At 41.8% G+C, this 22,753-nt stretch overlaps 1 protein-coding gene across 2 annotated transcripts in view; it reads left to right on the plus strand.

Moving 5' to 3' along the window:
* The window catches only part of Efna5 (ephrin A5), a 283,384-nt gene that overhangs the window by 251,104 nt on the left and 9,527 nt on the right, over positions 1–22,753 (plus strand). The window contains exons 3-4 of one of the 2 annotated variants that reach the window (XM_052193522.1): positions 21,213–21,278; positions 21,720–21,800. In XM_052193522.1, coding sequence (XP_052049482.1) covers positions 21,213–21,278; positions 21,720–21,800 — 147 coding nt within the window. The remainder of the gene's footprint in view (positions 1–21,212; positions 21,279–21,719; positions 21,801–22,753) is intronic. The other variant, XM_052193523.1, reaches the window with a different exon arrangement.

Raw genomic sequence — 22,753 nt, forward strand, 5'->3', positions numbered from 1 at the left:
CATGGTACCCAAGAATTGTTTTTTAAAAAGATATAAATTTGATCCTTAATAAGACGATGGTGGATTCTGTTTTGTTCGAGTGGGAATGCAGTTTGTTCGAGTATGCTGTATGCAGTGGTGCGGTGGCATTGGGTTACAAGTGTAATTTCTGGAGGAGGGTGTGGCGGCACATACAATGTTGTACAAGAGGGTAGTGTTGTATTCTTTGTGGCAAGATACTAGTAATGTGTGTGTGTGTTTCGTGATGATATGATGGCAGTGTGTATATGTTGTTTCATTGTGGTGCACATGTGTATTATTTATAACGTGGTTTAGTGGTGATGATATATATGTGTATTCTTCTGTGCTAGCATCATGCACACATTGTTTGGCGTGGTGTTATGGTGATATGTGTGTTTTGCGGTGTGCTACTGGTGCATGCATGTTTGTTCTTGGTAGCAATGAGGATCATCTGTTGTTGTGGTTGGTGGCAATGAGTCTGTGTTGTTTTGTGGTGATGCTTATACTGCTTGTGGTGTAGTGTGTTTATGGAAGTAAGGTGGTAGCGGTAATGTGTGTGTGTTGTTTTCTGTTTGCCACTCTGACCTTGGCTGAAGTTATACATGTGTAGATATATTTTATACTGTGTAGTCAGTAGGCGCTGGTAGCTACTTATGAGAAATAAGGGTTCTGTGATTTCATTAGTTTTTCAAATTAGTATCATAGACAGCTCCCACTTTTCACCCCCGCACTTTCTAGAAATAGAGTCATAAAGTGGAGGCTTGTAATGTGCCTCCCATTTTCCCTCAGGACTAATGTCTTAATTGAGGCTGTGTCTCTGACCGTATATTTGAGAAGAAAATAAATCATCCCTGTGGCCAACCCCACATCAGAGTCAAGGATGCGGCAGGCATAACTTTCTGCAGTTATTTAAAATAGTAAAATTATATATTCCTTTCTATAAAAGAGACAACAGTGTATTATGCCCGTGGATTTTATGTGCTCTGAGAAGTATGTTCAGCAGGTAAAGTGTTCAGCCAAACCGTTTCACAAATTTCAGCAGAGGTGTCTTGTAGCAATTTCATTAATCGTTTCACTCCTCATAAGTTGCTTGTTATTGAAGAGAGGCTTGGGATATGGACACTTGGCTCCAGTTTTGTCCTAGGGGCTTGAATGGCTTTTCTTTTGCTAAGAATGTGCTATCAGCACACTGCTCCGCATCTTCCCCGAGAACATGTTGCCTTCAGAGAAAGGGACTGAGGTAAGGCTCTCTTTAGTTACTTATTGCTGTGTGTGTGTGTGTGTGTGTGTGTGTGTGTGTGTGTGTGTGTCTGTACGCAGGTACAGTTCAGGGATCATTCTCATTCTCAGGTATTATTCCTCAGGAGCCATCCACCTTGCTCTTTGACACTGGGCTTCTCGTTGGCTGGGAACTTACCTGCTACGTAAGGCTGTCTGGCCAGTGAGCGGTAGAGAGGGCCCTTTCTTCACCACCCCAGACCTGGTATTTCACGTCTTCTCCCACCATAACTGGCTTCCTTATCTGGGTCCTGGGATCAGGTGCCTTCATTCAATGACCCATCTTATTGGTCCACTTCCAACTTCTTAGTTTTTCAATATAATATTTCCCTGGTTGAGAATTGTTTTTTGATTTGGGTTTTTGGAGACAGGGTTTCTCTGTGTAGCTCTGGCTGTCCTGGAACTCACTATGTAGACCAGGCTGGCCTCAAACTCAGAAATCTGCCTGCCCCTGCCTCCCAGAGTGCTGGGATTACAGGCATGCACCACCACCCAGCTGAGAATTTTATATTATATATTTTGATCCTGTTCACTTCCATTGCTAGCTCTAATTCTTCCCAGATTCATCCCTGCACCTCAGCCCAATTCTATTCTTCTTAATTTTTTTCTTTGTAACCCAAGGAGGCCAATTTATACTATGCATATACTCATAGGTGTGAACCAGCCACTAGGATGAGGTCAACCTCCGGGTTGGGGGGGGGCACACCCTTAGATAAAACTGACTGCCGTCCCCCAGATGCCACCCTTAGTCAATAGTTCCTCAGTTAAGAGTAGAGGCTAATGAGCCCCTCCCACTCCATGCTAGCATCTTGACTAGCTTGATCTTGTAAAGACAACCACAGTTGCTGTGAGGACATGAGTGGTTCTGCAGTGTCCACAAGACACTGTGTTTTCTAACCCTTAGCTCTTACAAATTTATGCTCCCACACCCATGACAGTCTCGGAGTCCTGAGAGTTAGTGATATAAAGGTCTCTTTCATTTGTGCCAGAGGATTCCAATAACACTTTCTGCATTATGGCCGGTTGTGCATCCAATACCTCTGTTCACTGCACACAGAAACCTGATTGTGTCTGAGAGCTACACTAATCCATGAATATAGAAATACTAGTTTAGAGGGCATGCTGATATTTTGTCCATTCAGCAGAATAAAATAGCAGTAGGTTAACCTTTGGAATCTGTAAGCTCCCAAACATGGGTTCTTGGGCAGATTTACAGTGCCAGGCATATGTTTCCTCCTGTGGAATGGGCCCTAAATCCAATCAGAGAGTGGTATGTCATCCCATAGCATTGCCCGGGGGCATTTGTTGACCATGCTGTTTCGTTATTGCATTTCATGGGGTTCACAGATGGGGAAGATTGATAGTGCCCTTTGCCCTCAGTAGCCTTAGCACCTTCTAGTATTATGCTGGCTATCCAGCAAGGAGAAATCATTTTGGTCACTACCGGCTTTATTTCCCTATGTCTTGTAGCCAAAGTATCTGATGTCTTCAGCAATAGGGTCTCACAATCAAGTTCTGTTGAGAGGGCGAGAACCACGGCAGTGGCCTGCAGTGTTTGGGCAAAATCTTTGGGACATCCCTGACCAACAGCTTGAGGGGAGAGGTCCTACTGTGGGCACCGGGCTTTTACCTGGCAACCTGTGTCTTCCGACAAGAAGCTTATCTCCCATGGAGGGTAACTGCAATGAACGTCTTGTATGAATCTGTGTATGAGGTGTGTTTGTGCACGCGTGCATTTGTGTGTGTATGTGTGTGTGTGTTTAGCTTATAGAGTTGCTCTATGGCCCTTTCAACTATCCTTGGTGTTAGTCATCCCTCTTCTGATCTCCACTGCCCTACCCTTCCAAGTGGCTGAGTCAGGTCAGCTGACATACTTGATTTTTATGATGTGGTAATTTCAGCTGAAGTTGGTTGAGGGATTCAGAGATGCTCATTGTTGCCAACACAGGTCACTGAGAAAAAACATTAAGCCCTTCTCAGGCCTGGTTGATATTTTGCATGCCTCTGTGCTTTTCATGGTAACACCTTAAACAATTCTCAGGTCCTTAGCAGTTTTTGCAAAGGCACTTTATGTAAATGTGTTTTAGTGCTTCTTAATTGTATGTGAAGAAACTCTTGCTCTATCTTGACTAATATGATACTTTTATATTTATAGCAGACAAAAATCTAATTACACTGCATAAACTTCACATGCCTAACTTATAGTGTGTATATATATATATATATATATATATATATATATATATATATATGAAACTCCTTATACTCTAAATGTGATTTCTCTTAAGCATTTGTAATAGATCAGTGAACAAACATGCATTTTTCTCTGAATGACCTTTTCTTTCATTCATTTATTTATTTTTTTCTTCTCTACTTCATTTAACAGACATTTGGCCAGGTAGATTTCAAATTCTGTGAATTCTACAGAAAAATGATAATAGTCAAAAGTTTTGGAATAATAGAACCTCTGGAAATAGGATGTGGGGAAAGGGTTGTAAAAGGCCAACAAATAAATTTGAAATTTTGTGTGTGCACATGTACAATGATAGAAACATAGAGTAAGGAGAATCATGAAGAGAGAGACTGATGTATGTGAAATGTCTTATACTGTGTGGCCAAGAAAGGCTTCTCTGGAAGTTAGCACTGGGGGTGAAACCTAAAAGAAATGAAGCAGCAATTCCCGTTTCTTTCTGGCAACAGTGACAGGAACACAGCAGAGGTCTTAGGAGCTATGTGCCTAACTTCTCTCCAGGGTGGCTCTCAAGGTTGTGTGGAGCAGCGAGGACAGAGGAGAGTCCTATGAATCTGTTAAGAGCATAAGATACACACAAGTGTCTGTGAAGTAGTCCTGGGTAAACTACAGCAAGTATCTGGGACTTCACTCTTCCCTGACAGATAGATCCAGGCTGGGTTCAAATAGGGCAGTAGTTCAACCTACCTTCTTCTGGTGGGATCTCTCTAAACTTTTGTTCACTTGTCCAGACTAGGATGGATCCTTTGTTGCTTTAATTGCATGGGAATCGTGTACTTGATCAATTAAAAGGAAGAATAGGAGATAGGGCAGAAAAATGTTGTAATTGCCACTGAATAAGACATCCATTGATCAAATATCATCATTCAGAAAAGCCAAACAGGGAAAGATATAAAGGCACTTGTGCTGCAACTAATCAGCAATCACACTCCTACTGAATTTAAAGTACCTTGGTGGTTCTTCTACATCTCTATCTTCCCAAACTAGAGAAAGCCCTCTCTCCTGCCCCCACTGACTCTCTGTATGTAAATAGGCAGTTGGGTGTGAGGTTAGCAGACCTCTTCCCCACACAGATCTCTACGAGGTAGGGTTTGGATAAGAGAGATTCCTTCTATGCCTGTTATTTTACTTCGTAGGCCATAGCAGTGTTTGTTTGCTTCTCTTCCTGTCCAAACATAAGGCTCCAGATGGAGCAGGCAAGAGCTCCCAGTCTCCAGGCTGTACCCTGACTCCAGAGTCAGCAAGGCTAACCTAGGAAGTTACTTTCCCTGGGGGAGATTTTTTTTTTAATATTTTTAACTTATTTTATTTTCTCTTAGCTGTGTGTGTGTGTGCACACATGCATGTGTATGGGTGTGTATGTGGGTGTCAAGGTGTACAGACAGAGTTTTGAGGGCAAATTGAAAAAGTTTACTTCTACCCTGTGGGTACCTGGGGTTGAATTCAGTTCATCAGGCTTGGCAGAAGCAAATGCTGTCACTACATACTGAGTCTTGTCACCACCCGTCTCCTGACTCTTCTGTAGCATTGACTTATTAAACATTTGGTTCGTAGGGTCCCCTACCATGATACATGTGTATACTTGGGAGTATATTAGCTTGGTCTCAGAATATTTAAAGGCTCTTTTATGACAAGCCCTTGATTAGGAAATCTGTAGAGAACATGTCTCTGCAGGCGAGGCTTGCTTAGTTTTCCCAGTGGGACCTATTACTAACACTGACAATTACACAGTCAAGTTCTACCAGGTTTAACTTCCCCATTGCCTTTGAAAAATGGCTTTTTGGAGCTTCTGGGAAGTTATAAAACAAACATGTAAAGCAGGGAAACCATGAAGAAAGGTATGATTTATACCGTAAACTGAGGTTGTATAGTTTTGGCATCAAAGGGATTTGGAATCGAATATCCATTCTTCCATACACTTAGTTATGTGTGACATTGGCTAGTGACTTTTCCTAAGCCTCTGTTTCCTTGCCCCTACAATAAGAATAATACCTGCTTCAAACAGATGTGCTGGGGATTAAATTTAATAAGTCTGGCATAGTGCCTAGTACATGGAAATAGGAGATAAATGATAACTATTGTAAAAATATTATTGGTATTCTGTGTCCTGCAATATGGTTCCCTCCCACCAAGCTTCGAGTCAATTAAGAAATAATTTCATGTTTCTGATTTGTATGTGGTCCAGTTAAATGGAGAAAAAGAAACATTATGAAAAAGTAATAGGTGAGGGTAATTGGTGCCAAAAAGAATACTAAAATAAAAATATAAATCTTGTTATTAATTCCCTAGAACAATCATTTGTGGCCATTCTGTGACAGATTTATTGACTACAGCATTCGTTTAGAAAGGGCAAACTAATGAGAAGCCGCCATTGGCTCTAATAATCACGTGCCATCGCAAGCTTGAGCCATGCGTATGTATTTGGCCTCTTTTCAGAGTAATACATTATTTCAGACTCATTTCATCCCTTGAAAGTCCTTTTGATTTAGGTCACAAGCTAGATTATGTGACTAGCAGCCCTGAAATCCATCATCTAGAATAAATTCTGTGATTCTGGGCTATTTTAAAATTGAGAGAGTTCAAGCGTGCTTTTTTGTTTTGTTTTGTTTTTTTCCCCAAACAGGAATTCCATAAAGGGATTGCATGGTTTCTCTGGCCTCTAATTTTACTTTTTATCATTTCTGCTTGATCGTTATGTCTAATAGTTGCCTTCCCCCACCCACACACTTCTTTCTTTTTACCAAATTACTCTGCACACAGAGAATATATTGCTAAATACTGCTATAAGAAATGTTTACAGATGCAAATGACTTCTATTTAGGGAGCTCATGAATAAAATGTAAAAGAATATGGCACTGGAAAACATATAAATAACCTTTTTCATAATTGATTATGGAAAAATATATATGTGTATATATATGTGTATATATATTCATATTCTAGAGTTGAGTCACAAGAGTGTTTTGAATGTGTGAGTTCTGTGTGTTGCAGACAGAGGACATCTCATTGAAACCCCTTGGTATAGTTTTACTTTAATTTAGGCATGTTCCTTGTTTCTTCATTGTGAAACCGGGAGTGGATTGAACTAGAAAACCAGTCTGCTGGGAGCTAGACTTCCATGTAACAGGTGAAGCAGTCTATTTCTCTGGTACACAGAAGGGCATCTAAGTTACTTTCATCTCTCATATATGTTTCGAGGCTAAAAGTATATTTCATTATGTTATATATTTTGTGCACAGAGAGTAGTCTGTTGGTAAAGTCAGGAGGGGAAATCTGTCACCACTGGTAGATCTTTCATTTTTCCTATGTGTACCAACGAAGGTCTGCCCTTGGTTTTTTGTCTTTAAGATGAACCTCTCGAGGCCATTGAAGAGGTCGGGGTTTGCTTCTGCCGTCTTGTCTTTAATTCTTTGGGGTGCAGTAGCGACGACTTCTGTTTCCCTGTGGATGGCTCTGGAGACCTGCCTGGACCAGGCCCTGGCCATCCGGGGAACTAATGAACTTGTCATGCGCGCCTGGAGTTCTCCAGTCTCTGGCACAGCTGTGGCACTTTCCCCCCCTGCTGTGAGGCACAGCACGCTGGCCATTTGTTGGCAAGTTCATATTTCACACTGCAGGGAATTGAAATGATTGAACAGACAGAAGAAGAGTTTTATTTGCAGTAGCCTACGTATCCCCAGACTCTGATTTGGCATAAAACATCTGCTTCATGATCCGCTCCAAGGCCAGTTCCTTTCCTCCCACAAAGGTTACGACTTGAGGCAAGCTGTGCTTCCACTGGCGGGGAGAAATTTGCCCGAAGACTTGATTTAGTCAGAATCAAAGCATCCTGCCACAGAATTTCTCTTTTCAATTATCTCCGAAGAGAGGCAGCCAGACTTTCAATGTATCAGTATAATAAATGTAATGAAATGAGGCAGGCCCTCCCTTCCCTGTTGCTATCATACGGGAGGTGCCCATACAGTTCTGTGTCTACTACCCTCAGAAGCCTGTGACCCACATATCAACAACAGCAAGTGATAAGGGTGGCCTTTGGATGTCTTTCGGCTCATCAGCATGATCTATAAGTGCATGGTTTTACCCTCGAGGCCTATATCTTCCATTGTGTAAAGGCAACCTGGCATGATGCAGAACCACTGCTTCTCATGGCAAAGACTCATCACACAGCCTCTGTCTTGCGGTATAGTCTTAATTACTAATTATGCTTACCCGCACCATTTTGTTGTGCATAGTCATATATTTTGTGCAAGACAGCCCTTACTAGCCTTACAGACATAGACAGAAAATTAAATCCTGGCAGTTTATTGTGCCAGAGCAATTAGATGCCATCCTTGTAATGGAAACATGACATCTTCATCGCTCTCCTCTATATCTCCATGTTTTAATGCAGACATTTACTAGAATACAATCTTACTGGATACAATCTTACAGAAGGCACACATGCGCGCGCGAACACACACACACACACACACACACACACACATACACACTCCTAATTGAATATCTGCATATCTCCAAGGATCCCTGTGGTTGAAACCGTGTATTCATCTTCTTTACTTCTTAGGCCACTTTGGTTTAGAGTAAGAACTGTTGCTTTTATGAAGTGTCTTTTTCTATAAAGTCAAAACCTCACAGCAGTGCACAGAAAGCCGATGGTATAAAGGACTAAGTAGAGTCTTTAGTAGAGAGCGCTGGGTTGTAAGTGTTTTTGTTCCTACAGAGTAGATAGATTTGGCTCCATCTGTTCCATATTCATAACAAAGGCGCACACTTACAGGAGGGCCACCTTCCCTGGAGCCGCCTGGTAAGGATCTTTTTCACCAGAAAGACAGGCTGTGAACCTGGTGGCTTGGCCCTGCAAAAAGCAGCTGGCAGGATGGCCCTTCAGAATCCAGATTTCCTTGTAACTCAGGTTGACATCAAATTCCCCAGTACAGAAAGTGGAAAAAAAAATGTGCCGATCTCTCATCTCCCCAGAACGTGGTGGAGCTGGGAAGTTCACGATGCACACATATGACCTTCCTTCCCAGAGCCACAGATTGCAATTAGAAAGGGTGGGGCAGCTCACTTGAGGTGTCCGAGGAGATCACGGAGGGGGAGGGGCAGCATTTCTTCAGTTTTTAAATTGTTTCTTTTCATACTTTTTAATCTCTTCCAAAACCAAGGTTAATGAAAAGAAATATGACTTATGCCACATAAGGAAAAACCCCTGTTGAGTTTTGTAATTAACAAACTTCAAAGCCAATTTCAACTGAGACCTCTTAGATTAAAAAGATAAGTTGACCCAGGAGTTTTCTTCCACAAAACAGAGGAAATGTAAAAATCTCCCCCAAATGACACAGGGTGTAACAAGTATCCTTTATGTAACACGTGGGGCTGACATTGAGACAGAAATGATTCCTTAAGACATAAACACACACTGGTATTAAGCAATGGGCTTAAAAATTAATAACACATCACCATCGATGACTAGAATACTTGTTTTTATTTTTTTATGATTTTTTTAAAAAATTTAGTATGTGATGTGATTACATGTTCCTTCCAGCCCTCCCATGTCCAGCCCTCTTCCTCCCAAATTCAAGTGCCTTCTTGTCTTTAACCACAGTTGTTACATATACATGTAAATTAATAAACATATAATTATACAGAATACTTGTTTTAGGTTAACCTCAAAAAAAAAAGGAAGAAAAAGAGAAATATAATCTGAAGGTTCCTAAACTTTTCTCCTTTCTGCAAGCTTTGCATACTAAGCCCCCTAGACAGTATAGCATTGACTTATTTAATATACTTCATGGTAAAGTTATAAGTCTTATTTACTCTCCTAGTATTATCCGTGTTGCCAACATCTGTGCATTATCTGTTTGCTAAACTAGGCTTCCTGGCAAAACAGGCAGTCAGTCAATCTCTCCAAAAGTTTGAGGCAGCAGTAAAGTGGGAGAAGGTTTCATCTTACCATTGATGAGATTGCTTCGTTGGTTTGTGAGGACATAAAAGTATTAGCAGAGAGGGGAGCACAGCAGATTCATCTGAAACTCCCAGGACTTTGAACACACGGGGCGACCTTTTCTGATTCATTCAGCCTTTACTTCACTCATTTTCCCGTCCCCTCAGAAATTCTTTGGGATGCCTGCTTTATGCCAAGTACTATGTTAGTTTTCAGAAACATCCTGGTGTCTCATAAAATAGACCCGTGTGTCAGATAAACAACACTACCAAATTGGTCTCACCTTGTGGAGCTCCCGAGATAGTTGGGAATTAGGTAGAAAGCAGAAAACAAGCCAATCAGTCACACTGGGACCTAGAGTGAGCTGGATGGGGGAAGAGAGAAAAATGGAGACAGCTTTGAATTGGCTGACCATAGAAGGCTTCTCTGTAGGTAACAATCCACTCTCCCCAGTTACAGCATGGCCTCTTGGTAGACAGGAAAGTAACTTTTATTCTTTAAAAAAAAAAAGTATTATAATTTCACACACACACACAGAGGGGGAGAGAGAGAGAGAGAGAGAGAGAGAGAGAGAGAGAGAGAGAGAGAGAGAGAGAGAGAGAGAGAGAGAGAGAGAGAGAGAGGATGTAGAGGTCAGGCAACTTGTGGGAGTTGTTTCTCTCTTATCATGTGGATGACAGAAATTGAACTAAGGCCACTGACCCTGTATAGTGTAGAGAACTTTTACCCACTAAGCCAACTCTTAGTCCCTTTCTCTTTTCGTTTGTCTTCTTGTGTTTTTTGAGACTGAGACCAAGTAGCACTGGCAGACTTGATGCCTTGAACCTGAAGCAGTCATTTTTCCTCAGCTGCCAAGGCCTAAGATTATGGGCATGTGCCTAGTCCCAAGCCAGAAAAGTAGCTTTTGCCCACATAAAATGTAATTGAGTATTGCTTTGGATTTAATACTTGCTGTTGGATTTCAAAGTTAATAAATTTTGAAAAGTGATTCTTCCCAATCTTATTCCAGAGGCAAAACTAGCATATGCTTTCTTAATGATTTTATGTTAGAAAACATCTTATATGCTCTGTCACCTTTGAAAATATATTCTTCATCTTCTTAAAAGTATTGCAATTGTCTGGCTTCCTCTTCTTAAACCATGTAAGCCCAAGATTTCAGTTTGTCACAACTCTAAATAATTTTCCCCATTTGCACATGTTTTTTGTTATTTTAGTTTTTATTTTTGAGACAGGATCTTAATGGCCTAAACTCCCTGTATAGCCAAGAATGACCTTGAATTCCATATCCTCTTGCTTTGGCCTCTCAAGTACTAAGGAGAATAGGTGTGTACCACCTAAAGTTTTGTCTCTGTCTCTGTCTCTGTCTCTCTCTCTCTCTCTCTCTCTCTCTGTCTGTCTCTGTCTCTCTCTCTCTCTCTCTCTCTCTCTCTCTCTCTCTCTCTCTCTCTCTCTCTGTGTGTGTGTGTGTGTGTGTGTGTGTAAGAGATTAAAGGGTCATTACAGAGTTCCGGAGGTTACAACCTGATATGATATCTGAACTACCTTGCTGATGCTTCTCAGTGAGTGCAGCCTGCCTCTCAGCTGTGGCCTGCATCAACCAGCTTCCCCTTGGCTCTTGACATTTCTGCAAGAAGCACATGGCTACTAGATTCTACATTCACCTTGCTTTCTATTCCTCTGCTTACTAGAAGGACCCATGACCTCTTTCTACCCAGACTCTCCTTTGGATTCAATGCCCAATTGTCTTTAAAGATACCCACAAAGATACCCACAATCCCATCACTTACTTCTTGGGACCACACACTTACAGAACTTACCATCCTACCCATTTGAATTCTGTGCTCCTCTGTAGTCGCCGGCTACATTGTAGCTTAAGGTCATTCCTTAAAAAACAGCATGTAACTAAGGAGAGACACAATCCGGAAGAGAGAATTTGTTCTTTTATAATTTATTGGAGGAACGTTTCCTATAGTCCCCCTTCCCCCATTTTTCTTTTTACTATTTTGCTTCATGGATGCCCAGCGCATGTCTTTGCTGCAGACTTGGCTTTTGTTAACCCCCAGCCTCATCTTTATATCTGGATTGAATATTCACTGTGAACAAAGCAGTGGGCTCCACAATTTCAAACACCTGGCATAGTCCCTGTTCTTGTGGAACTGTAATAACAGAGAAAAGATGCAATATCCTGTTCTAATGTAACACAGAACCGCAGAACAGGTTACAGATATTCTGAAGGAGACAGACACAGATGCTGCAAGATCCGAGGAGAGCATCGGAGACATGGGGGTGGGGGGATATATTTCTGAAAAGTAAGGGAAAGGTCATGTGAGTTAGAAGACAGATTTTATTGGAGGTAATATTGTCAAGACGACCCTTAAGGAGAAAGAGTGGGAGAGATGGAGAAGAAAGTCGTGTCTGGACCAGATGATGAAAGCCCATAACTGCCCTGCCGTGTGCTGCTAGATAGGGCTGCAGCCATCCTTCCTGGATATTTCTCCATGAACAGACAATCGAGTGAACTAGAGCTTCGAACCCAGGCTTTGATTTTTGTTACTATGTCAACATAAAAACACCCACCCTGTAAAACCTTTTTTTTTTTTTTTTTTTTTTTGGTGTGAAACAAACTTCGCAATCTTAGTATGTAAACAACTCCCTTCTAGGTAAAATTAGCTTGTCAGAGAGAACCCGTTGACTTGTGTGTTTCCTTAGTAGCCTGTTGCTCAAGCCAGTGGGTACTCCTGCCTGCACTACCTTTATTCCCATCAGGGGGAATAGAGATAGAGAACATGGCCTGGTGGTAAAGAAAAATAAGCAAAGAATTCACTGATAGGTATTCGCCAAAATTTTACAAAAGGATTTTTGACAACACAGTCCAGCAGCCGGGCAGGTGAGGACACTCTGAGGTGTCTGTGCCTGACACTTGCAGCTGATTTCTCCAATGCTGTTTCTGGCCCAAGCCTTTTAAGTGCAAAGGCAACCTGAGTGCCGAGCCTGGCGGCTTCTCTGGGGAACTCATGGTTCTATCATTTGTTTGCTCCTAATTTAATAGCATGCACACAAACTTAAAATGGATCAGAAATAAACAAATGAACTCAGTGTCCTTGCTTTTGAGAAGCAGGAGGCTCTTTACTGCTGTTTCTCATTGTCTAAGTATTCCCCATGTTAGTGCACAGCGGCACGCATGTGCACACATGCACACCCAGGCACACATACACACCCAGGCACACATACACACACTGCTTCATCCCTATCACAAACATAAACAATGCAAATATTACTGTGGCAGAATTTAGGCTACAGTGCTGGTAGTCCGCAAAACACAGGACACTGGAGCAGGAGGTTCACTTAAACTCAGGAGTGGCACAGTAGTGAGAACCCACCTCTAACATGCAAGCAGGCATGCAGTAGACAATGTGGGCTGTGAAGAGCCATGCAGCACCTCTGTTACCCCTCCCCACACCCTTCCCTCTCTCCGTTATTTGTATTCACAACTTGAGGTCTAGGTCTCCGTGGATAAGAGTATCTACTGCTTCCCAGACCACTTAGGTTGGTGCTCAGCACCTACCCATATCGGGTAACTAGGTCCAGCTTCCAGGGATCTGGTGCTCGCTCTTCTGTATTCATATGCATAAACCCATAAACCTATACTACAGAGAGAGACAGAGAGACAGAGAGACAGAGGCAGAGAGAGACAGACAAACACAGAGACAGGGACAGAAACAGAGAGATAGAGACAGACAGACCGAGTAAAAATAAATTAGTATTGTGCTAAGGAAGGAGTAAAGCAAATTGGTAGCCATCAGGCTGTGGTGAAATAATATTCTAAATCTGTAGGGTTAGAACACCCGAGTTTCCAAGAGAATTACAAAGCTCCACATGCCCTCTAACATGGGTCATAATTAAATCTCTTGAGAAGGGGAGCCTCACCAGGAAACTGAGGCATCGATAGATTAAGCAGTTGGCCCAGAGCCACGAGGAAAGGTCAGAAGGCATGAATCTGAGAGAAAGCTGAGCGTTGTTGAGCCTGCATGGAAATCACTACACCCTGTTTCTCCCAGGACCCTTACCACAGGGGTCTGGTGTGAGAGGGGTTACAAGAGGCTCAATAAATATTAAACTCTGCTATGAGAACTTCTCTGACTTGTGTTAGCTTAGTGACTAAATGAGTGCTTCTTGGGGATAGCATTCTTCCTGTTAATGCAGTGAGTGATTAGAGGGACCTGTGCTAACAGTCTCTACGATAGGGAGATAGGTAGGGAAGTGGAGGATAGATGGATGAATGGATGGATGGATGGATGGATGGATGGTGGATGGTGGATGGATGGATGGATGAATAGTTAGATGGATAGATGGATGGATGGATGGTGGATGAATGGATGGATGAATAGATGGATGGATGGATGGATGATGGATGGTGGATGAATGGATGGATGGATGAATAGTTAGGTGGATAGATGGATGGATGGATGGATGGTGGATGAATGGATGGATGGTAGATGGATGGTGGATGGATGAATAGATGGATAAATAGATAGATGGATGGATGGATGGATACATTGATAGGTGATAGATATCTAAGGAACCTACAGAGAAGTATAGTTCATCCCTCTTGTGAGATGCCAAGCACTCTGCCTTCTGTCTAGGCTCTTGTCATTTCATTGCTACATGCTTCTAGCTGCAGAATATTTTTCTAATGGCTCTGTTGCCCATGCTTTTGCTTGCTTGTTACTATCAGATGATGCCTATCTGGTATAGGAGGTTCACCAAGGTTACCACAGGGAAGAGGGAGAGAAGCATCTGGCCTGCTGGGCGTGGACAGTCCCTTAAATGCTGCAGTCTGGAGTACAGCTCCTTCTGAGACTTGCTGGGACACTAGTTGTTGATAGGAAACCAGCTTTGTTCTGTCTGCCCAGAGATGTTCAGGGGCTTCAGACAAACAGCTAACGTGAAAAGGAATAGTTTCATCATAACTAGTAATTTTAAAAGGTAATTATCTAAATGCTGTCTTTTCCATCTTTCCCTTCTGTGGCTAAGTAGATTCTCTCATTCACTAAGGGAGGCTCAACTCTAGAGTCCCAGGCCAGGGTTCAGTTTAACTGTTGCAAAACAAATTTTCCTTAAACTGAAATGCTTCTTTTAGGGACATTTAAAAAAATAATACTCCAAACTCCAGGTTATTTTTTTGTAATTCAGTAAAGACCAATATGTAAGGAACAGGAACACTAGAGGTCCTCTGTAGTGGAAACGACTTGTCACTGAACTTCGGAAATTCCATTGAAATTTACTTTCATATCATATCAATGTGTACACAAGGATGATTTTTGTACTATTTATTTCTAGAAATCAGTGGGACAGACCTTGTCTTTAACATTTTTTTTCTAAGATCAGTAATTGATCTACGGAGATTTGGCTGCTGGGATTTGCCTACCACTTAAGCTAGCTTGTGGCAAGACATTGGTAAGGGGTTAGGAAGCCAGGTCAGGGGCGGAGTTTCCTTCCACCTTCCTTCCTTCTTCGGAAGCCATCCAGCTGGAGTCGGGTTTCCCTCCTTCACCCTGAACTTTAATTATTTTTCCCCTACAGTCTCCTGGTGTGGAAACCAAGTTTTAACTTAGAGAATGTGTCTTTTAGATCTTCCTTGTTATATTGTGGGAAACACACTGCTTTCCACCTTCCAGTTAGCATAAAAGAACTGTGCCCAGAGCTGTATTGAAGAATCTAATGGGTGTACTACGCTGGGTCTCTAGACTCAGTAACCTCCTTTCTAGGTTTTATATCTGGACCTTGACCTTGACTTGTCAGTGCTGCATGTCCTGAGATACAGTGGCTTCAAAAGGTCAAATGTGGTGGCAAATTAGGCAGCTCTTGCAGCTGCTCTGACAGTGTGGGTGTGAGCACCACAAACCAAGGGCTGGACAGAGTGAGGTAGCCTTTGGGATACATACGGGTATAGCTCACTGGTTGAACACTGGCCTAACATGCATAAGGCCCTGGGTTCAAGCCCAGGTCACACAAATTCCTCTCTTATGTGTTGTCTATAATAGGTGAGATGCAGTCCATTCTAACTGCTAGATTTTGTTTTTAGTGTGATACTTGAATATAGTTGTTTGTTTGTTGGGGTTTTGTTGTTTGTTGTTTGTTTTTCTCTTTGCAGTTGTGTGTCTGGTAACCATTTTGGGAGAAATGCATATGGCTCTGGTTAATCTCTCTTTGGTTCTCACCACTGTCTCCCCACTGTCTCCCCACATATACAGAATGGATTTTATTCATTTGTTAAGTTCTGGGAGACATTTCCAGTACCCACTCTGGATTAAGATAGGATTTTTTTTTCCTTTAGTGTTGAATGAATAGTTTGTAGTTCTGGCTTGACCTACCTAATTTGCATATATTTGTGGTGTGTGCTGAACTGCTTGAAAAACTTACAGAGAAAAAACTGTGCTCTGCTAACAGTAAGCTATCTTTTCTTTTGACTTGCTCAAGTAGAGAACGAGGGCCCGAGACCTGCACTTTTAATGATCACATACATACTCAGACCGTGAAAGGGAAGAATGAGGTGGGCTGTACTTAGAAGTAAAATTTCCCAGAGTGCCCAGATTGGCATGGATTCAGAAAGGGAGACTGTGGCCTTTGAAATTACAGGGCTGAGTGAAGTCAAACCGAGATGGAAAATGACCAAGGAGCACGGCATTGGGCCTGAAGATTTGAAAGAAACTAGAAAGGAGAGTCTGTCTCTTCTGACAGGCTTTGGGTCTCAGAGATTTGCTTCGATTACCAAGGACTTCAGAGCAGCCTGAACTTTCATACTGTTTACATTTAATGTGATCACTTTTATAAAAGATCATTAATCGGTGTTAATGAATAATCAGAAAACTTTTATTTTTTTTAAAAGTCCTTTCACTTCAGATGCTTTTAAAGCTCACCTCTCTGTTCTTTTCCCTAGATTTGCTGAGAAACAGTTTCTCTTATGATCCAAGTTCACATTTTATTTCAAAACTCATTGGCTCCACCCAGGAATTTAGAGTTGAACTGAGGCATCGCACTAATTTCAAAGAACAGTACAGATTGTTTTTCCTCCTGGAGGAAAAACAAACTCAGCTGCATGAGAAGGAAAATGAAACATGGTTTTTTGATTCTGGAACAGGAGCAAATATTCTTTAACAGCCACTTAGCATTACCAATCTCTCAGATCAGTTCAAGAGGCCCTGTAATGGTAGCTTACAGTACAAACTAGTAAGCAATCCAATTGTCCAGGCAAAGCAGCTGAATGAGGGTGAGCAGCTCTGTGGAGCAAGGGCAGGGTTGACCACCAGTGGAAGATGCTACCACGAGAAAACGGGGATCACATGGGTCTGCTTGTAAAACACTTAGGTCAGCTGTCTACTTGTGTCTGAGACAACGGGATTACTTGAGAGCCAGAAACCCAGGTTCATCTCATAAAGCCTCAGTGAGCTCCAGGCTCAGCTAAGAAGGACCCTCTCTCTCTCACACATGATTGTTAGCAAGCTTCAGTTTCCGGTGTGTTTTCTAAGGGTCATCAATGTCTCCTGTTCTCTTTACCAATCTCTGTTGCATGGGTCTCTCCAATGTGAACCTCAAAATACGGCACATGGTTTCCACGCCCAGGAGAGTCTTGCCAAGAACAAGGTCAGCAGCTTTTACAATATCATCTCAGAGCTGACAAGTCCTAACTTTTGCTGCATTCTGCTCATTAGGAGCAAGAAAGTCAACTCAACCCGCGCTGATGGGGATGGGATTACGGAAAGGAGATGGGAGACTGGGGGTGCGGGGGGCGGTGCATAGAAGCCCAGTGGGAACATTGGGAACTATTGCAGAAGCTGCCTACACCAAGCCTGGTACCAGCGGCTGTTGCTTTATCTCCATCGATAGACCAGTAGTGGCCTGAGGTATGAATATTGCATTTGCAGTATTAAATATACCACTTAGAAGTACTAACTTGGGGGGGGGAGTGTGGTGTCTCTCCTAGGTGCCACATTGACTAAATGCTGAGAGCCAAGCTTATTTGAGCTAACAAGAGACCAAGGAAATGAGGAAATAATGGCTGAACTTTGGGCCTTGGAGACTGTAAGTGAAGTCAGGGTCCTCATGGTCATATGAGTATTGCATGTATTCTAAAGATGGAGTAGCAGAGGCTCCCAGCTTGTATTCCATTATATATCTAAATGTTTTGACTAGTACTGTCCGGGGATGGGGTCTATGGACAGGTTCATAAAATAGTTGCTAAGAGGGGAGAAGGAGAAATTTTGTTTAATGATTCCTCTTTCCCTACTCTTAATTTCTTGGATCCTAATATGCATATTTATTGGAAAAATGAGCAAAGAAATGTTAGTTTATCTTAGCACTCTTCTATTTAATTTGAAGTTTTCTGTTAGAAAGTCTGTGCATCTTTATGAGAGGAATGAAGGGTTGTTCGCCTGTTCTGGTACATAGCTCACAGGGTCACCATATCTCTGATTTGGGAATTTAGGGATGGGTGTTTTAAATCTTTTGCTCTTCTTGCTTCTGACTGGCTCCTGGAGATACAATAAAGCTTCTGATATACCTCCCAGAAGACGTTAGCACCCTTGCAGACCAAGTGAATGCTTCTTCATGGGAATCTTGGTTTACCACCTGGTCACCTCAGTACCTAAAGTCTTGTTAGTATGTAGGCCACATATTGCACGCATGCACCACAAAGGCAGGAGCTGGGTCTTAGACTTCTTACTATCCACAGCATCTCATAAAGATGCTAGTGTGGAGCAGAAGACTCTGCTGGAATATGAAAATCACTTGGATTTCCTTCACTGCCGACTTTTGGTTGTTGACTGCACCTTGTTGGTTGGCTGGTCAGTTTTTTTTTGTTTGTTTACAAAAATGGCACAAGGCATGATAAATGTACATGTCACTATTTATAGTTTATCTATAAAACTTCATATAGATTTGGTGGATCTTTCAAAATGATGTTTTTCTGGAGTTTGAGGTGTTAACATCACCTCCCTCTCAACAGAAGCCTGGCTTATTTGAAGGTGTCCATCTCTTACCAATAGCTCTGCCTTTTGTTTATAAGTTTATAAGTGATCTTGAGGGGATTATATATATATGTGTGTGTGTGTGTATGTGTTGGATATATATAATATATCACATATATATATGTATATTACACACATATATATATATAATAGATATATTGCAAATTTCCTGTGTCCTCCAAGACTACTAATGGATAACTGTCTATATTTAAGTATATTTAAGATGGAATAATGTATTCATCTGAAAGTCAAGGAGTGTGGAGTGCAGAAACCACAAACTTAACAAGAAATAATCTGTGATCTCACTGTTTAAAAACTTTTAATAAGTAAAGGGAATTTTGGTAATGTGTGGGATATATTTTTATTTATTTCTATTATTGTTTTTAAGGTTTTTTTTGTTTGTTTCTTTGCTTTAGTGTGGAAAATAAGGAAGTCAGATGACTAGAGCCTAGCAAAGGCCATTTCTTAGTTGGTCATGCTAAAGAGTTATGATTATACTTCCTAGACTGGGACTAGAGATAGCATGGAGCTATTGTACTTTACACACAAACTCATAAGGTACATCATGTATGAATATTCTTTGTGCACAGCTGTTTCAAAGGATTAAAGTAAACAGCCAAACAGTATCACATGGGGTCAGTCCAGTTACTGTTAGAGCTTTCCTACTGATAGATGAGTGATGGAGGAGGGAGACATTGGTGGAAATAAGCCTCTTATTTTCCATTGTGTAGAAGTACATTTGGAGTCCTTAATTTACAAAAGTCAGTTTATTCAGTAGCCAAGGAGGCTTATGTCCTTGCCTATAAGCTGGTGAGACAATGCTCTAGTGTTTCTTGTATGCCAACATGGGCTTCTATGTAGTTTCTTTGATATACTCTACATGTCATGGATTTAATTTTCTTAGTAAAAGTCTGGAAAAACCTTCATTAAACAAACAAACAAAACCCCCAAATGCTTATAAAAAAAACAATTATACATTTGACACTGCTTTGAGCCTGCATATCTTGAACTATTGTGTTACAATCAGTCATTTGCATATGATCCAACAGCCACACAGAGTCTAAAGAATGAAGTAAGTCTATCTCAACTCAGATGAGTGGAAAGGTAGTTCTCCCACCACGTCTCATGACTAATGGGTGACCAGGGGCCTTTGTAAGGAACTGGAGTCACCTGCGTGTGCTGTATCTGTGGTGTGTGCACTTGCAGTGGTGGTCCGTAGGAAGCGAGACCATTTCCTGGATCAAACCAGAGTGAGAAAATATTGTGCTCTAAATAACACACTAGTTACTGCTAATGTCAGTAGGGGGAGTTTTCCCAACTTTGATTTAATGGGAGCCTGTGGCCAAGCCAGCTGTTAACAGTTCTTAACTGCTTGTCAGGGAGATGCAGAGGGCCAGAAGTATCCTTTCTCTGAATTCTGTCTCAAGAGTTTCAGCAGGTGTTGAATAGTGATAGTGGTGGTCCTTAGGTGTCTGATGGTGGTCCTTAGCTGCTGGACGCATGAGTTCTGCAGGAGATTTGCATGGACCTGTAACTCCATAAATGAAGAAGTTCATGCAGAAGTTTGAGTCTCCTCTCTGGCCTCAAAATGAGCATTTTTTTCTGAGCTCCTCATGAAGAACAACATGAAGGTAGAAGAGAGAAGAGGCGTATGAAATGCTGGCTCTCTGTCACTTTCAGGACTACCCAACTAATTTTTAGCCATGTGCAGTTTGATCGATGTCAGCTGCTTTTCTGAACAAAGAAACCACTTGAAGCAAGTCCGCAGGGAAGAAAGTATGTGGCTTTCATTTCTGTGATCGTTGTCGTTTCTAGAGAACATTAGTAAACACATGTGGCTGTTGACGGTCTGACCGTCCTTCGGAATCCTTTTGACATAACTCTGCGAGTGTACCAAGTGGAGATAATCTTAAAAAGCAGGGAAAGTTTATGATCTATCCCGAGGAGAAGAAAGTCTCTTCCCCCAGATGATTTATAACTTGAAACATGTTGTCGTGTTTTTAGTAAACCTGCTTTATTAATTCCATCCTTCTCTGCGGAAAATTAAAGGAAGATAAATGTGCTGGTGCAACACGGTGCTTTCTCAATAGCATATTGTGCTTACAATAGCATGGTGGAGTGGCCAGGCTCAGCCGGTCATATAGAAAGCACAGCCAAATTCCGAGTAAAACCTCTAATTGAATTACCTGCGGAGCACTGACAGACAAGCTTTCAGGACAGACAAAGCTCTGCTTTCCCCAGCAGAAGTAGGTCAAGTTGAAGTCCGCCTTGTAACTGTCTGTTACTGGTCTTGACAGCACTCTCGCCGTGGGGATCTGCTGGGCTCTTTTTTCCTGCGGTTGAGGAGCTGTTCCCAAAGCAAGAGAGTTCAGGCATTATCCTCCCGATTTAGAGAAAATTGATAGCAGATCAAGTGAAAGGGAAGTGACTTTGAAATAGAAGTCCTAAGCATTTTTCTATAGATTACTACATTCCTGCATGATTCTCCCTTTATTGTTTTGAAAAAAAAAAAAAAAGGAATATGAGAGTCACCTCCCTATAGCATTTAGCTCAGTCTGGAAAGTATTGATTGTTTTAACTTCGGGACAAGATGCAGAGCAGAGTGTATGTCCTGCAAGACCTTGAGTGGAGCGTTTATTTGCATGTGTAAAACAAAGAATAATGAGTTGTTACTCTCTCCCTTTTTCTCGCCCTCTCTTCGCCTTACCTACAGCCTCTGCAATCCCAGACAATGGAAGGAGGTCCTGCCTAAAGCTCAAAGTCTTTGTGAGGCCAACAAGTAAGTTCCTAGAAAGAGCTTCCGAGGGTCCCCCCCACACCCCCACTCGCATGCTTCATCCAGTGGTCTGGTTCACAGCGGTAACATTTTATTTTATTTTATTTTATTTATTTATTTATTTTACTGTCAAGACGTGTGTGGTACGTGTTTTTTATATCCACATCCATGTTTGAGTTTCCCATCGTGTTTTTCCTCATCCCTCACGATGCTTTTTATTTCCTGTATCGAAGGACCCAGCAGTTGCTAACTTGTTGTTTCTCAGGCTGTTGTCCGTGCACAGCAAACGGGAACGGTACTGGCACGTGGATACATGCCATGGATTAAAAAAAAAATCTCTACATTAATAAAAGGAAACGATAGAGAGAAAGAAAAAAAGAGGAAGTGGGAGTTTAAGGGTGTCTTCACTAACATATTTGGCTGTTATCTCTATTTTCGTTATAGATAGCTGTATGAAAACTATAGGTGTTCATGATCGTGTTTTCGATGTTAACGACAAAGTAGAAAATTCATTAGAACCAGCAGGTTAGTATGCTTAGAGAATCTCTTGTTAACCAACGCATCTCTCTCCCGATGCTTTAGTCCTGGTTTCCCTTTCTTCCTCTCTGCATGCCTGCATGCTCGCGTTGTTTCTGCTTCCGCCCATTGCTAGCTGCTTGCTAATATTACTTATCTTCTATCTCATTCCTCCAGTATTTTCGTGTAGTGCATGCTAGATAGAGTACAACTTTTCTTTCTTGGACACGGGTCCCATTGGAAGCGGTTATTCTAATATAGAAGCCCTACCAGAAGAGTAAAACCCCACTGCCTCCTACCACAGCCTCTCACGTGCGTCGGTGAATCACGGTGCATATAAAGGCCAGCTTGCACACAAGACAGGAAATATATTTATTGGTACATGTTTATGAAACTTTCTTTTTTAACCATATCCAAATCCATGGATAAAAGCAGTAAGACCACTGCACAAAATAGTAACTGATTGGATGACCTATTTAGCTTTTTCTAATGTATCAATGAAACTGATCTAAAATATTCATTTCCCTTCAGTATTATTTATCCTATTGTTGATAGCTGTTGAGCCGGAGACATGCAATCCTGTGGCCACCACAATCAGATGCAGGAACATCAGAGCCAGAAGTACTCAGACAAGACAAGTTTTTTTTTTTTTTTTTTTTTTTTTTTTTTTTTTAAATTGAGTATCTTCTTCATTTACATTGCCAATGGTAAAACCTTTCCCAATTTCCCCCTCCCAAAAGCCCCCCTCCCCAATGATTCCCTACCCCTCCTCCATCCCCCTGCCTCCATGTATATACCCCTCTACCCAACACAGTCCCACCTCCCCTCAACTTCCCCCCCCCTCCCATCTGTTTCCCTTTGTTGTGGCCTCTATTGAGCCTTTACCTGACCAAAGACCACTCCTCCCACTGATGCCCAACAAGGCATTCTTCTGCCACATTTTTGGCTGGAACCATATATAC

Source organism: Apodemus sylvaticus, chromosome 9, assembly GCF_947179515.1.
Source record: "Apodemus sylvaticus chromosome 9, mApoSyl1.1, whole genome shotgun sequence".
Classification (NCBI taxonomy): Eukaryota; Metazoa; Chordata; class Mammalia; order Rodentia; family Muridae; genus Apodemus; species Apodemus sylvaticus.